Here is a 17,497-nt window from a genome sequence, read left to right on the forward strand (position 1 = left end):
AAGAGGATATACAGATAGTAAATAAGCACTTGAGAAGATTTTTAATCTCATTAGCCATTAAAGAAATGCAAATTAAAAACACAATGAGCTATCACTACACACCTATCAGAATGGCTAATATAAAAAACAGTAACCACACCAAATGCAGAGAAAATGGATCACTCATCTATTGCTGGTGGGAAATGTAAAACGGTGCAGTCATTTTGGGGAAATGATTTGGCTGTTTCTTATAAAACTAAACACACAATCACCATATGCCTCAGCAATTGAACTCTTAGGCGTTTATCCCAGAGAAATATGGACTTAAGTTCACACAAAAACCTGTACACAAATGTTCATAGCAAAACAAAGAAGATAAAAAACCAAAAAGGAAAAAAATGTTCATAGCAGCTTTATTTGTAATATCCAAAAATTGGGAACAGCACAAATGTCCTTCAATCAGTGAATGGTTACATATACATCCATATCATGGAATACTACTCAGTGATAAAAAAGAATTAACTATCGATGAACGGCAACAATTTGGATGAATTTTCAGAGAATTATGCTGATTAAAAATCCAATCCTAAAAGATCATGTACTGTACAGTTTCATATATATCATATCCTTGAAATGACAACATTCTAGATTATGGGTTGCAAGGTTAGGGACAGGGATAAGGGAAGGAGGTGTGGTTGAGTGGGAGTGGCTGTAGTTTTAATTTTTATAAAAGGGCAACACAAGGGAGCATTGTGGTGACATAAACATTCTGAATCTTGGCAGGAGTCACGGACATAGGAACATACACGCGTGATAAAATTGTGTGGAACACATACACATATACACAAGTATAAGTAAAACTGGGATATCTGAACAAATTAGCAGATTGTATCAATATCAATATCTTGGTTATGAAACTGTTCTACAGTTTTATAAGATGCCACCATTGGGGAGAAACTAGGTAAAAGGTACACAGGATTTCTTGCTATTATTTCTTACAACTACATTGTAGCCTACAATTATCTCAATAAAAATTTCAATAAAAGAAAACTAGTTAACAGAGTATCACAAATTTTAAAATGATAATTTCAAAGCTTATGCGGGTAAACATTTTTTAACTAATACTAAAAATTAACTAATATACAATATTTTCTATGTAATAAAGTCACAGCTATTTTTTTAAAGGGAAAAAACTAAAAGAAACTACAAACTATGGTAAGATAGAAGGAATATAGGCATTCTTTCTTCTTTTCAGTATTTTTCAGGTATTTCAAAATGTGTTTATATAATTTTTATAATGACTATAAAATCACCATATCCACATTTATGTATATAAATACATATTTTTCAAATGAGAGGTCATACAATTTCAGAAACAGTCTCTTTCTCTCTGCCAATTAAATGAGATTTTCAAACAAGAACAAACCAAGTTTTCAGTCACCAGGCCTGCCTAGAGTGCGGTCCACTGTGCTCTCTTTCCCCCTCCCCTCCTGCTGGGCAGGGACTTCTCTCTCTCCTGCACTGAAGCTCTGCCCCACCCCTGCAATCCAGTTTGCCTTTTTTCCAAATTCCTACTGCATATACTCACTGCACCATCTGCACTGATTTACAAACATAAGATGTCTCAAATTGCTCCCACATCATTTTGCTCAGGCTGCTGAAATACTCCCCACCTTTTAAAATTTAACTTATCTTCCCTTGGAAATTAAAACGAAGTCTCTAATATTAGAGAACCATCGTTAAGCTGGGTCATCCCCAACCTAAGCTCTCCCATCTTGTTCTTGCTCAGCAGATGTCTACCTCTAAACACAGGCCTTCCCATTTATCCCAGTTAAATTTCACTTGCTGATCCTGAACCAACTCGTTGAGATCATCTTGGAAAGTCAAGTCTGTCTGACTCAACTCTTGGTCATTCCCCATGGCATGTTTTGGCATATCCCTGTGGCTCCACACCACTGCCAACCTTTCTGCTGACTGACTCTGGCTTAGCTGGTCCCATGAGGTCAGTTGTTCATCCATGTACCAATTCACTCAACCACACAATCATCCAGTCCGTCTTACTCCTTTTAGCTATAAATTCAATGCAATTCATCAAATACTTATTGCATGCTTACTGTGTGTCAGCCCCTGTGCTAGGTGTGAGCAAGGTCCAAACATCAATAGGACTTGTTTCTTAGCCTCAAAGTCCATGAACTATTTCACAGAATACCGGCCTATTCTATAAAACAAAACAGAATACTAATATGTTTTGCAAAATAAGGAAAAACAAAAAACAAAAACAAGCCCACTCTGTAATCATACCTGAACAGATAATAACAAAGACACTGTGCAACCACAAAAGTAACCACACTTTCCACCCTGGCTAGCGTGAGTGATACTGCTTTTTTTCTCCAATGACAACTCTAACCTGCTCCATTCCTCCTACTTCCTGGATAAAAGTTCTGAACACACACAGAAATCAAATTCCCTCTTTCTGACAGCACACAATTGAGAACAGACCAACCTCCACTTTTTTGACTCTTCCCCAAATCACCTAAAATAAGCCCTATCTAAGCTCCTTCCAAGTCTTTGTTACCCCACAGAACAGAGTGTCCCGCTACAGCAAGCTTAATAAATCTAAGTTTTATACTATATGCACACTCCTGGAGGTATTTGGCTGGTGGGCATGGACAGTTCCTAGCATCTAAAACAGTACCTAACAAAGAGTGGGTGCTCCAAACTATTTAATGAGGGAAGGAAGGAAAATAAGAAGGAAGGAAGGGAGGGGAGGAGAGGGGAGGGAAGGGGAGGAGGGGAGAAGAGAGGAAGGGATGGGAGGGGAGGGAAGGGGAAGGGACAGGAGGAGAGGGGAGGGAAGGGGAGGGGGGAGAAGAGAGGAAGGGATGGGAGGGAAGGGAAGGGGAGGGGACAGGAGGGGAGAGAAGGGGAGGGGAGGAAAGGAGAGGGAAGGAGAGGGGGGGAGAAGAGAGGAAGGGATGGGAGGGGAGGGAAGGGGAGAGGACAGGAGGGGAGGGAAGGGGAGGGGGGAGAAGAGAGGAAGGGATGGGAGGGGAGGGGAGGGGACAGGAGGGGAGGGAAGGGGAGGGGAGAGGGGAGGGAAAGGGAGGGGGGAGAAGAGAGGAAGGGGAGGGAAGGGGAGAGGACAGGAGGGGAGGGAAGGGGAGGGGGGAGAAGAGAGGGAACGGAGGAAGGAAAGAAGGGCTAGTATCATCAATGATTTGAGAAAAGAGTTAACCTCATGTTTTGGAAGACCTATTTTTGTTATGTTCCTGCTGAGCCTTTCTGATTACCACTGCCCTTTTTTGATAAAACAATTATACTAGAAGATAGGATTGAATTCATCTTTAGTGTTATATCGAATTTAGGTTGTTTTAACCTAATGACTCTCAACATGGGGTGGTTTTTGTCCCATAGGGGGCATTTGGAAATGTCTGGAGACATTTTGGTGGTCACAACTGGAGAGACAGAGATAAAGATGCTACAGCATCTAGGGAGGCCACAGATGCTGCTAAGTATCTATCCTACTATACACAGAATGGGCCCCTACAATAAAGAATTATTGAGCCCCATGTGTCAAACTATCAAAATGGGAAACCCTATTAATTTAAGGTTCTCCATTCTGGCTAAATATTAGAATCACCTGAGAAACTCTGAAAACATTACCAAATTACCCGGCACACAGAGAGATCCTGTTATGATTGATCTTAGGAACAGCCTGCACAATAGAACTTTAAAAATACTTTCCGGGTGATTCTAGAATGCAGCCTAGGTTGAGATGCTCTCTCTAGAACCTGGGCGAAATTCTGGCTGCACTCGCCCTCTGGTGTCTTCTGGGCCCTTCTCTGTCTGGCTGCTTTGGGAGCTCTAACAGTGTATACCAGAGCACACCTGCCACGTCCCTCATCTCCCAGCTTCCTCTCCCTTATGCCTCAGGACTTCAGGTGACTCTAAATGGCAGTGATGAGACACCTCCTCTAGCTATGTGTTCACATTTCATTGCCTTCTCTAAGCAGGGAACCATCTTTTCCTCATCATTCTTGCTGTAAATCTGGTAAGAGGTGTTGGTGTCCTTGCAAGCCTTAGTGCCTGGCTTCTAAGTGTAGCGTGCAGTCATAATAGATTCACCAGGAAGCTTCTTAGAAAAGTAGAACCTTCGACCCTGCACAGACCTTCCTGGGGAATCCACAACTTTAAGCTGTGAAATGCCTTGTTCACTCTGGTCCCTTATAATCTCTTATGACTATTCTTATTTCCATGTTTCACCTTCTGCTCTGGTTGTGTGGTTTTCACTCCAGTTTCTGAAGAATTTCCATTTTCTTGTGTTTTGGGTTTTTCTCATGTTTGAGCTCAGCTGAGTGTTCTGGACAGCTAGGGGGAAGTTTCATCAAATACCGACCCTGCTGCCAAATGAGAACGAGGAACGGAAGTGAGACCACTCCAGATGGTGTGGCCAGAAGGCATCACGGTGGGGCAAGCAGAGCTCGGGGCAACTAGCTCACCTTGGCTGAGCTGGTGATCTGTCCATCCAGATAGGTGGAAACGGTGCAATTCCTTTTCATTTCCTTGGTGACAACCACAGCCAGGTGGTGCCACTGACCACAGTCCAGCAGCTGGCCACACTTGACCCGAAGCTGGCGTCCGGCAGAAGGCTCAGGATCATCCTCGGGTTCCATGACGTCTGCAAGAGAACACAGACGCCACACCTCGCATGCATTGTAATGCTGCAGCAACCCAGGAGAACCAGGGCCTTGTGCCGAGGAGCTGTGGCCTAGACCCCCTCATGACATAACCACAACAGCAACTATCGTTGCTTGAGGTCCTGCTTTGTGCCAGACACTAGTTTAAGAACAGTTACAAATGTCACTTCATTTCGTTTTCACAGCCCCCCTTTGAGGTAGGTGCTATCACAATCCCCATTTACCCTCCTGAGGCACAAACAGGTTATGTAACTTGCCCAGGGTCGGGCAGCAGGACTCAAACCCAGGCGTCAAGTTTGGGTCTACCCCACAGGAGACTGCCTCTGCAGCGATGCACATCTGCCCTAGAGTCCTCAGGAGGGGGAGGGGAGAAGCACTTGTGCTCTGTGACAATGATGCCAAGCCTCCCCTGGGGCCTTCTGAGTGTCTCTCTATGAAACAGTGACATTCTTAGGGGACACAAGAAGAACAGGCCATTTCTGGCCATCACAAGGGGATGAGCTTAGAGAGCTAGGCAGAACTCTAAATGGCAGGCTCTGGACCAGCCACCAGCCACTGAAGGAGGGTTGGTCTCCCAGGCTCTCGTGCCAAGAGCTGCTGACTTAGCTCCATCTCCCCCAAGTGTGGGCAAAACCAGCTCCAGCTCCCAACACCTTACCCAGGGGCTGAAATGCTTTCTCTTCTGTAGACACAACCAAGGAGAGGTCGTCCGGGCACAGGCTGACAGAGAAGCAGACGAAGGGCTGCTCAGTCCTGGCCAAGTGACGCACCAGGGTTAGGAAGCGCAGTGGGTGGCCCTCAATGACTGTGCTGTGTCTGCCGATCAGGAACCAGCAGGAGAAGGTCAGCCCCCCAGACGGAGGGAATGACCTGGCAGCACCTGGAGTCAGAACACAAGCATCCCCTTAGACTTTCTCCTGCCTTGTAATCTTGTCTAGAGTCATCATAGCTCTGATTCAGCCCAGGTGTGGCCCTACTGTGTACCAGCTCTGTGCCTGGTCTGACTCATGCCCACTTTATGTCAACCCTACACCACAGAAACTCATCCCGTTATTCATACTTGCAGGAGTAAGTCATATTCCCACCAGGACTTGAGTCTAGATCCCCAAAGCCTCTCTTTAATTCTACCCCACATATTATTTCATGCCACCTTGCCAAGGGTGTGAAAAGGGGGACAGAACCCTGCAGATGGTCACTACTGGCTGATCTAAAGCTGGGCAGTATGCTATGTGAGGCAGAGAACACCAGCCTCGCTCAGCTGAACCTTGTATGGGGGAGTCTCCCTATAGGGAAACCCATGTCCTCCTGCCCCATAACAGGGTTGGCAGTACAGAGCAGGCCTGCCGTCCTCCATGAATTAGCAGAATCAGACTTGGTGCCCCGTGCAGATGGGCTGTGAATGCAATGACTCCTCAGCACCCACCATCCCAGAGAAATCCTGGTTCTCCTGAGGGTGCTTAGCTCAGACAGCACTGGGCACTTGCCCTGTCCTGCCCAGCCAGTTTTTAACTGAGCACAGCACTGTGCAAAGCCTGCCGGGGCTCAGGTAGACCAGATTGCCATTCACGTAGAATGTATATCCTTCTCTGGAAAGAGACCTAAGGCAGGTTGTGGTGTTCGTTTCAACTTGTGTCAATCACTGACAAAATGAATCCAACCCAAGACTCCGCCATCGAATCACCACTGAGTACCCCCACTATTTGCAGAGTCATGGCTGGGCCCTTGGGATCCTCCTGCCCTAACACAAGCATGACAAACTTCAAGAATGACTCATCTACAGATACACAGATATAAGGCCAAGTGGAAGTCTGACACCAAGGCTCCCTCGGCACTGGTTGTGGAGGCAGGGTGAGGACAGCTCAGCAAGTTGAAACCCCCGAGAATCACCTACCTGTCCCAATCCCTCCAGAGACCAGATACTCTGTACTGCTGCCCATAACTATAGCCAGGGTCGGAATAAACAAACAGCTGGAAACAGAAAAGTGCTCAGATCAGTGAACTGCAAGCCAACTTCTGGCTGTGACATCTCCCCTCTGTCCCCCTGCAGGGCCTCCCTCCCTCCTACGCCATGAGGACAAAAAGCAGCTGATGCTGTTACGAGGGCTCTAAGAGACGGAATTCCCACTGGATCCCGAAGGGGAGGGCGTTCCCGAAAGCAAGCCCACCAGGGGAAGAAGAGGGTCATAGCACTCCATGGCTGAGGATGCTGGTCCCAAGAAGCCACTGAGCAGACAGGGTGTCCCTGGCCCAGACATTTTCTGCTCCTCAGTGGTGAGAGCTGATAAGAACTATAGTTCTGTGGTCAATATTATAATTTATCAGAGGCACTGGGAAATTAATAAAGTACATTGCCATTATAAGAAAGCCTATCCTACCCATAACCTTCCATGGACATGTCAAATTCCACAAACGATGGAGCCAGGACTGCCCTCTGAGGTTGCAGGTGGCGCGGGGAGGTCATGGAGATGAGGCTCAGCGAGGTCTGAAGGACGGTGGTTGAGTCCTGGGACGTCCCCGAGGGCCTGAGGGCCCGTGTGGCTGCTGGGCCGGGGCCAGCATCCAAGGCTGCTCCCGCGGGACCCTCAGCTGTCCCTGCTGCGGCAGCCTGAGACCCTAAGGCAACAAGCCAGAGAGAGATGAAGAGCCATGTCCCTGTTCAAGCATTTCCACTGCTCTTCTGACAACAGCCCCAGTGTTTCTGCCACAGCCCAGAAGGAGGGCTAACCTAACCGCTGTGAGGTGGCTCTCTCCTGACTCAGTAACGCTGAACTGCAGCAACAATGCTCCTCCTACAAACTTCTTCTCCCTTCAGTCCACCATTCCCCACAAACACCCCCTACACACACTTTCCAGCTTGCCCCACTGGTGGTCGCTCATGGCGCTTCATCCTGGCTCTCTCACCTCCCCACCCACAACAGCCTGTCTCTCTGAAACCTCTGCTCCCCGCCCCTGGCTGCCAGCGTGAGCTGACTCGCCATCCATGCTTTTCAGCTGGGCCTCCTTGCCTTCACGTCCTTCTGCGATCTCATATTCGGTATGCTCACAGCTTTCTGTTCTTTAAGCTGCTCCCTGGAGCCAGCAGCCTCCCCGGGACCATGCCTGTTACTAGGGATCCCCCCAATGCTTTGGCCTCTTGACTTTCTGGCTGACCTCTGAACTGTGAGCTGTGCAAAAAGCCATCACTGGCACCTCTGCCCAGGCGCAGCACTAGGTACTCGAACATGCAGTGTGTCATGAAGGAAACCCTATCGCTATTTCCGTGATCTGCACTTAAGGGGTCAAGTGCATGCTCACCATCACCTATCTTATGTGAGGGTGGGGGTCATCCTTTTCCTTCCAGATCTGGTCTTGCTCTGGGACCAGCAATCCTGCTTTTCCTTATTTGCTCCACTGTGCAGCAGACAGTACCATTTTTTAAGTCTGTCTGCTTCTCACCTGTTGTAAAGTCTCCCTTATAAGGGATGCATATTCTCTTTAATTCCCATTAACCTGTTCCTGTTCTTTCCCCTGTCCTCACCTGAGCCTCCAGAGTCCCCTCTGTGCACACAAGATGAATGGAGGATTTTCGTTGCAGCCGACGGAGGTGAAGGAATTCCAAGACTGAGAAACTGTCTAGGTTATAACATACAAGAGAAAGAAATGAAGAGCTTTTATGGGCAGAAGTGTTCTCCAGCTTTCCTAAGTCTCAGCACCTTCCTAAATCTCAGTGCTCCCTGACCCCCTCCTCCACACTTTCCTCTCTCTGCCTGGAAAACTTCCCTCAAGCCATGCAGAAGCAGGGTGTCCCTGGCCTGGCACCCAGACCACAGAGCTAGTGTGTTTAGGTGCCTTTGACTTAACCAGTGACCAGCTGGGAGCCTCAGACTGAACCTTGAAGGGAGAAAGAGTTTGCACTCCTTTGTTCTGTGTCTGCTCGGTCTGCTCTGCTCTGTGCCTCTCCGTCCTGCTCAGCTTTCCAGGGAACAGGTGCCTTCCTGGACAGGCATGCCAGCAGGAAGTTTCCCTGAGCATACAAGGGAGCACTGCCTATGTCCCTCTCCTTGTCAGGAGTCCCGGCCCACCCCTGCTCCTCACAGCAGCCCAGCTCCCTGCGGTCTGGCTCCTGGGGGTGTCAAGCCCTCACAGCTCCCATCCCTCTCAGCAGGGCATCCTCACATGCCCTCTTCCCTCCTCCCTGAGCCCCGTGAACGCCAGCACAGGCCTCAGGCCTAAGCCACCCACTGCCTTGAAGCCCTGCCCCTTCCCACCCGCTCTCCCAAATGTGGCCCTCCTGATTCACGCAGCTCTAGCCCTGTCCACTGAGCATCCCCCACAGCGCTGTTCTGTGTTGTCTGCAGGACCCTCTGACCCTTGTCCCCTCTGCCCCAAGACTATCAGCTCCACAGGAGGGGCCTTGTCTGTTTGGTGGGCCTGCCGACTATCTACATGGACACAAGGCTCCTCCCTGGACTCACAGTGTCCAGTGCTGGGAAGGGCCATGCCCTGTAGAGGGGCGGGGAGGAGGGGGCATGGGGAGACCTGTCCCTGTGCACTCCTCCTGTCCACTGTACCTGAGCACAGCTGCCAGTGGCTCAGCCACGTCTAACACACGGCACACAGTACCTTAACACGTCTGGTTCGATGGCTTGGGAGGCAAGCTTTTCAAAAACCCTGATGAGGCCCGAGTTCAAGGCGCTGGGGCTGGTGGTCAGGGCCCTGTGGCAGGAGGCCATGAGGGTCCTAAGCATCCCCGCCTCACACATGACCTGACGGTTCTTCTCTGACTTCACCAGGGACTGGATGTGACTGGCCACGGAGCACTGGATCTCCTGGGAAAGCTGAGAGGTAGCAAAAGCAAGCAGTGAGCCCTTGAGGTCAGAATATTTTGTGGGCAACTTGGATCGACCCCCAACCAGGCCTCAAATAGGTTGGGGGGCCAGGCAACTGCACCCATGCAGCCTGTTCTCACTGCACCCCGTCTGTCTCAGGAGTTCTCAGGTGTGCCCTCGTCCCGTGCAGAAGGGGTCAGCTGCCAAAGAGGGACAGGCTTAAAACAGAGACTGTGAAGTGCCAGCATCTGAGAAGCTGCATCTGCCCCAGAGACATGGTGTCCGACCCAGGCGATGTTTAAGCAGTTTCTGAATTAACTGCTAACATTTAAAGGTCTGGGGACCTTACCTAAAAGTCCGGACACGTGGGCTCTCTCAAAAGGTAGGAAGGCCGGGTCAGACGGGTTGCAGTTCTGTGTCTATGAGGGGCAGCCGGGGCTGGCCAGTGGCTGTGCCTCTTGTGGGCCCCTAGCAGTCGTGTGTTGGAGTCCGCACCCCTGGCACAGAAGGTGCAGCGTGCCCGGGAGGCGGGCCTGCAGGTAGTGCCCACGCTGACTGGCTGCGGCTGGACCAGACCACACTCAGCGCCCAGGCCAGCGCCAGCCGCAGCTCTGGTGCCAAACACCCTCAGCCCGTGCTGTCGTCCCCCCGACACCTTCCAACTGTCCTTCGTCCACCTCTTAGACATGGGCAGCTGGGGTGTCATCTCACCCTTACTGGTTTTCCAGGCACTTGAGTATCTTTATGTCCTTGAAGTCCACAGAAGAGAGCACAGAGAGTCAGCTCAGTAAATATATGAGCCAAATACATTGCTTTTGCAACCTTGCTTTCTTCATAAAAATATAAACCCCTGGAATTCCCAGGACTCTGTAGATATACTCAGGGGTGGGGATGTTGGGGGAAAGGGGTGGAAATTCCTCTAAAAAACCTCTTAGGACTGCCCACATTCTCTTTTACTGTTGTATCTGATATGGTCTAAAGTAAGAGGGATACCAGTTAGAACTTAATGGAATTTTCCTGCTGTGAATACTATGGAGCCTCCCCCAGACCTCCTTCTCCAGGTGGGTGTACCCATCACCACTCCCCCCTTCTCTGGAGGACTGAGCTCCCCTAAGTGGGAGCTTCCCTGCCCCACCTGTCCCCTGCTATGTGACCCCCATATGTGTTCATGCATGCATACACATAAATGCATATGCACACATGTACTCGTGCACACCTATGTACACGTGTGCACACGTACATGCATGTGTATACACATAAGCACACATGTGTATACACATGCCCACACAGCTATACACATACTTGTGTGCGTGCGTACATGCACGCACACATGCATGCAAATATGCACACATCCACGTACCACGTGCACACGCTCACACACACACACACCAGACCATAGCCCATGAGGTCACACCCTTCAGTCTTTGTGGTGCAATCCATGCCTTAGAGCCCTGCCCTGGTGGCTCAGGCTGAGGTTGGACCTCAGCTGACAGCACCATCTGCTTCCTCCACTCCCCTTCCCTAGTCCCTCCCTTGAAGGATCTGATGTACCTGTACCCCTGTCTTGGGCTCCACTTCCCAGGAACCTGACCTGAGGTCCTGGCGTGCTTTTCATATTGCACACCTTTGCCCTAGTTTTTGGTTTCATGAAAAGAGATCTCTGACAATGTAGATCATGTCTAGGTTAGTCCACAAGTGTAAAGCCAGGAGTAACCACAAAGGCACTAATCTGAATAATCCCTCTCTAAAGATGACTGGCTTCTTGTCCCATTGAGTCGCAGACCATCTTATATGCACATCCCCGCCCCCCGCCGGCCTTGAGAGCTTTCTTGGGGTCCTTCCCTGCTTCCCCTTCTTCCCTCTCTCCCTCAAACAAGTTGTAACTGCCTCTTCACTGTCAGCTCTGGGTAAAGTTTTAGGCATTTCAAGATTAACACGACATCATCCCTGCTCTCAAGGGAATCATGGGCTACAGGCAGGACAGGTGAGGGGACAGTCTCAGCACAATGACAAACGAGCTCTAGCAGAGGATTTACAGTGTCTGGGAGGGAGGGGTTCTCTGCAGCCCCTCACACATTTTACAGAGCTCTTGGATTTAGAAGGGAATCCAGGCCTGGCATCTCCTGGCAGAGCCAAACTTTACCCTGGGATGAGAATATGTCCTGGGTATTCGGGATGTGCCAGGCCCCAGTCTAAGCATTTTGACATGTATAGATTATACAGTCCCTGTGAGGAACCTATGACGGAGATACTATTACTCTGCCCATTTTACAGATGAGGAAACTGAGCCTAGAGAAGTACCTTGTTCAGGCCACGTGGTAAGGGCAGAGCCTGGCTTTGACCCCAGACTTCATGCTCAGGATCACCTCATTTCCCATCTCTACCTCACACGTGCAGAGATTTGGGAACAGCCTGCTACAATGGTTGAGAGTATGTTTGTATCACTAAGGGACAGAAATGAATAAGATGGCATTCGTCCACAGGCCACAAACACCGCTTGGTAGCATTTATGTTTTAAGGATTAAAATGTATTGGGACACATATTTACACCGTTTATCATTAGTGTTTAGATTAAAAAAAGTGAACGGGTCATACAGCTCACCCTTCACCCTCCCTTCCTCCTTCCAGGAGCACATCACCTAGAGCTCCTGTCTCAAACTGATGGCATTTAGTGCAATTTCCATCTTTACAATATCTTCAGTAACTCTTTGAATTTAAAATTTTAGACTATCTTAATTTTAGTTTAAAATTTAAACTACATTAGAATGGTTTTTTTCAGGGCCATCGCTCCCAGGCAGGATTTTGTCATTCTGAATTGTCACCACTTTGCCACCATCCTTGGTGCTGAGGGAAGAGCTCATCATTGGGAGAAGATGGTCCCTGTAATGGACCGGATGTCTGTGTCCCCCAGGACTCATATGTTGAAACCTAACTTCCAACATGATGTATTTGGAGGTGGGGCCTTTGCGAGGTGATTAGGACATGAAAGCGGACCCCTCCATGAAGGGGATTAGTGCCCTTATAAAAGGGACCCCAGAGAGCCTTCTTTCACCTTGTGCCATACAAGGACACAGTAAGAATCAAGCCGTTAATGGGGAAGTGGGCCCTCACCAGACACCGAATCTGCCAGCACCATGCTCCTGGACTTCCAGCCTCCAGAACTATGAGAAATAAGTCTTGATTGTTTAGAACCCACCCAGTCTATGGTATTTTGTTAAAGCAGCCTGAATGGACTGAGACAGTCCCATCCCTGTCGCTGTGGTATTGGCACCGCCAGGGTACACTGCTAGAGACAACATACAGCCCGACGGGGACCAGAGACAGAAGGAAAAAATGCCAAAACTCACTTGCACTAAACAATTCCATCACTTTTACTTTGAGGAGTTCCTCCATGTGGAAATCTGCCCAGCCTCCTTGACTCCTTTCCCCAGATCTTTCTTCTGCTGCTCTCAGGGTCCCTCCCTGCATCCCACACCTCTGCTTTTCCTCTTGTCTCCTCCTCTCAGAACACAAAGGGAGCCTCCACCCACTTCTTTGAATCTTCCCTCTTCCAGAACCTAGATTATTTGGTAACTGCAGTCTTTTAATTTGGGGCAAAAGTTGGGGAGACAGTCTGTATGAAGCAAGATGCAAAAATAACATCACAATGTATTATTAATAAGAATTAAAAAGAAATGTCTACAATCTCCAGTTTTTATTATCAGCAATTCACTTATTACTCTGAGGGCTTTTGGCTTTCTTTTTTCGTTGTTGTTTGCTTTTTTTCTTTTTTATCCACCAGAGAAGAGCTATTTAAAATCTAAATATGCAAAAAAGCAAAAAAAAAAAAAAGCGAAAGTTTTCAAAAGGGAGAAATGCTGATCTTGTCTAATGATGCCACAAGTTTACTCCAAAATTGCTCAATACCCCATAATGGAGGAGGGAAAATTGATCATCCTCATTATCACTGCAGCTCTGTCAATACCAATATTGCCTTGTTTTGAATAAAATGTGCTGTTTTTTTCAATGTTGGTTCCAGTAAAATGGGGTTTTAGTGAAAATATGAGCAGTAGCAGGAAACCAGTCTGGTTTCTCCCCCTACAAATGGATTGATTTTCCTAACGCATATTACTTCCAATGCAGGCTAGGGGATGGTGGTTCAATTAGGACTCCATGGTGAGCACGTGAGGGTCACCAAGCTGGCCGTCAGGCTGAACCTGCAAGGCAAATTATCACAGAGCGATTTGCGGGGCAGCCTTCAGGAGTTTTTTTACTTTCTCCACTTGACAGTCGAGGCTTCAAGTCTATCCTTGTCCAGCTGTGGATGTTTGTTGTTCTTTATCTCTCCTCCCCCAACCCCCCGCTTTCTCTTCTTCTGGTCCAGATTAATACCGTCCCAGAGCCCAGTGAGGGCTGGGTCCTGGTGGGGTGGGTCATTCCCAGGAGGCATGGGCTTTAGACACATAAGTCTATGGTGTGTCCTGACACAGATGTAAAAACCATCAGATGACCATGTCTGCTTCCCCCCAGATACTTAGAAAGAACCAGGGAGTTCTATTGAGCTACTCAAATTTGGATGAGTTGCTTATCCCAATTTGGTTGAAATGTTCTTTGATGATTTTGGAAAAGAGATGGTGTAAGTTAAATGACCTCAGCTCTTCAGAAATAACACAGGTAAATAGGGCCCACAGGTGGGTTTCATTTGATAAATTAGTTATGGTTATTTTTGCTTGCTTAGAATTAGTTCTTTCTATACATGGGTGTAAACTTTCCCTTTTGCCACAGTCCCCATCAGCCTGGTAGACTCATTTGCGGTAGCCACATGGCCTTGTAGATGTGGGAGTTTGTGATCTTGGTTTATGTGTAAGAGGCCCGAGTCCCACTGAATCAGTAGAACCCATGTCTAAAAGCATGGCTTCCTTGATGCCCTTGAATAGATTTGCAACTAAGACTTGAGATGCATGTGGGTGCCTGCTCCAAACCTTCTGCTTCCTTCACAAATTATATGCATATGATGTCTAATGCTATCAGGTAGCAGAAGCCTAGGATCTTGTATTTATAAAGTATTTGTCTCTTTCCAACTTTACCTCATCCTTCCCTTTGGTCCACCCCATGCTCCAGCCCTGGTAACATTCACTCCCTTTGACAAATGTGTCATGCCCTTCTTGACTGATGCCCAAAGCTGTCAATGTCCTTTCCAGCCCCATCCCTTTACTGAGCTCCTACTTATTATTCAAGAGACAAGTCACATGTTCTCTCACCTGAGAAATCTTTTCTGATTTTCCCAAATAGCACTGTCCATAATTCAATCATAAACACTACACTCTGATGGCTCACTCAGTAGATATAGATAGATAGATAGATAGATAGATAGATAGAAATAGATCTCTCCCCACCACCCCCTGTCCCCACCACACTGTGAACTGCTGCCTGAGACAATGACTCTTCACCCTTGTTGCCCTAGCACCTGTCTCTGCCTCAAATGCAATAGTTGCCTACTAAGTGCAAGCACAAGGGCAGAAAGTGTTCTAGAACATAGGAGGTACACCTAACCCAGAGGGCTGAGTGTGCTCAGAAAAGGTGATGCACCAACTTAGTGTTGGAGGATAATGAGGAGAGAACCAGGCCAGGAGGAAAAATGGTCTTTCTGGGAGTGGGGACAGCACATGCAAAGATGAAGGGGTACAAGTGGGCATGGCCTTTCAGGGCAAAGCTGGAGAGCTCAGGCATAGTCTGGCTTTCCTTCTGTTTTACTGCCCCCTATTTAAGTGAAAGTGCCTTTAGGCAGGAAAAGTACCCTTCCCGACAGCCACAGGCCTCACCATTCCCTATTATTTCCAGCTACACATTTATTTTACCTTCTTGGCCCCAAGACATTGAGTTTGCAACCCATGATCTAGGCCAAATCTGAGTAGCTGAAACAAAGGTGTGGAGACTGGAAGTAGCCTACATCAGTCACAGAACTAATGATGGGAAAAGGGACTAGACACAAGGTCACCTGATAATTGGGCCAGAGGTCTTATACAACTTTAATTTCTACTCCATCGTTCCACGTTCATTGTGTTTTGCTTTTGATCCTTTTGGTCGTCATGTGAGATTATGTTTATTTGCTCTATTTAAGAGGCTACCCTTAAAAGTAAACTGGATTTTGACCAGGATTGGCATTTTCCCACTTAGGAACAATAGAAATTTGGGGGGATGGGGTTTTAGCGTGAAAGAGGATAGGATACCTAAAATTCAACATATTTGGAATTTCCATTGTGTCATAATTTAACAAAATGAGACTCCTACTTTACCCATTTCCTTGCTGGAGGAAATGGCTCTTTTCAAATAGCACGCCCTTACACAATGCTACCCAGGGCTATTAATGCTGTCGATATTTTAGTTATTTGAAACCCATACAATTAGTTCATTGTGTTTGAAATGCAGGCTAATTCCAGAAAATGGTACCCTTTTCCAAATTAAGACATGAATAAGTTAATAGACAAATGCAGCCCTAAGCCCAACCTTTTCTCTGTGCCATCAGACCGTGTAGGACATTTCTGTGGCAGTAGAATCTGGAACACACCCAAAAGTGACTCGCAGTGCCGGCTGACTGTAGATCACACTGTCTCTGATGCTCAGGTCTGATCATGTTGTTGCTTTCCAACAGCCTCCCATGGCTACCACATCCATACAGGAAAAGCCACTTAGCACAGAGGCAGGAGGTCCAGGTGCCTGGCATCACAGACATCTACCACCTAGCAACCGTGTTAACTCTGTCACTCAACTTTTACAAGTTTCAAGTCCTCATCAGCAAATGGGAATACTGATAGCTACCTTGCAGGGTTATTATAAAGATTAAGGGATAAAATGTTTGTAGAGTTTCTGGCAACTAGTAGCAGTAATTCCACCATTTAGCAAGTGTTTCCCATGGTGCAGGGTATGTTCTGCTCACCATGCTAAGGACTCATTGCATTTAATTCTCACCATAATGCCACAAGGATGATGTTATTACCCCCATACTACAGCAAAGAAAGTGAAGGATCACAGAGGCTCATCATTTCCCACTGCTGTGTGACTGTTAAGTGGTGAGCTGAGATTTGATGAAATTCTGCTGTCTTCAGGGCCTAAACTCTGCCCTCATATAGCAAGTGTTCAGTAAAGATTGTAGTGCTTGTGATGATGATGAAGGTGATGATGATGATGATGGATGGTACCCCAGTAAAGTTCAATTCTCTCAGCGTGGTATTCAGCCCCCTTCATGGTATGGCTTTGACTGGACGCACTGCCTGTCTTACCCACATGGTCTATCCTAGCCCAGCTGAACTACTCAAAGTCCCCAGATGAACATCTTGACTTGTGCCTCTCTCTGTGGATGAGCTTCTTCTCTTCCCTCCCTCCTCCACCTGATCTGGCATGGGTGTGTCTTTCCTTTACAGTCTGGCTCCAGTGTCCCCAACTCTCTGTGGCTTTCCCTCCCCTCTGTCCCAAGGCCCAGTGGGCAAACCTCTGTTCTAGGCATCAGAGTGTGGTCTTACTGTCTTCTACACTCCTCTCCCTAGCCACCCTCAACTCAGACTGTGAGTTCCTGTGACATTCATGTCTGAATCCCCAGTGGCATCTAGAAGGTGCTGAGCAAAATTACTCACAAGTGCACATGGATCACACTGGTTGCTCGAACACAGTGTGAGCTCCACCTCTGCTAACCAGGATCTGGCTTCCCACCCTCCGAGTCACGGTTGTCCTGAGCACAAGTAAATACCCCTCTGCTAGGGACTGAATAAAGGCCACAATCCTGATGAAAGCAGAGCGATGCTGGGGACCAGAGAGCCCTCATAGGACCATTCCTACAGCAAGACCCTTGTGGCTGCTGAGCGTGCTAGAAAGGGAAAATGTCTTCTTTCCAATTAGTTGTTTCATTCTGAGGCCAACTCAGCTCCCAGAGAACTGAGCTGGACTCTGTTTCTGCCTCATGCTTAGGACAGCAACATTCACAGCTCAATTCCCACAGTCCAGTTTTAATACCGGGGATGACACAGCTGTTTTATCTTT

General features: G+C 47.9%; 1 protein-coding gene across 9 annotated transcripts in view; it reads right to left on the minus strand.

Moving 5' to 3' along the window:
- WDFY4 (WDFY family member 4) overlaps positions 1-17,497 on the minus strand; it is a 295,199-nt gene that overhangs the window by 207,673 nt on the left and 70,029 nt on the right. For all 9 annotated transcript variants that reach the window (XM_028098639.2, XM_088020233.1, XM_088020234.1 and 6 more), the window contains exons 14-19: positions 9,279-9,493; positions 8,194-8,288; positions 7,052-7,289; positions 6,568-6,644; positions 5,335-5,556; positions 4,479-4,657 (exon numbers count right to left, since the gene is read on the minus strand). In XM_028098639.2, coding sequence (XP_027954440.1) covers positions 4,479-4,657; positions 5,335-5,556; positions 6,568-6,644; positions 7,052-7,289; positions 8,194-8,288; positions 9,279-9,493 — 1,026 coding nt within the window. The remainder of the gene's footprint in view (positions 1-4,478; positions 4,658-5,334; positions 5,557-6,567; positions 6,645-7,051; positions 7,290-8,193; positions 8,289-9,278; positions 9,494-17,497) is intronic.

This window comes from Eumetopias jubatus, unplaced genomic scaffold (assembly GCF_037043125.1).
Source record: "Eumetopias jubatus isolate StellerSeaLion01/CBP00866 unplaced genomic scaffold, mEumJub1_p1.0 scaffold_17, whole genome shotgun sequence".
NCBI lineage: Eukaryota > Metazoa > Chordata > Mammalia > Carnivora > Otariidae > Eumetopias > Eumetopias jubatus.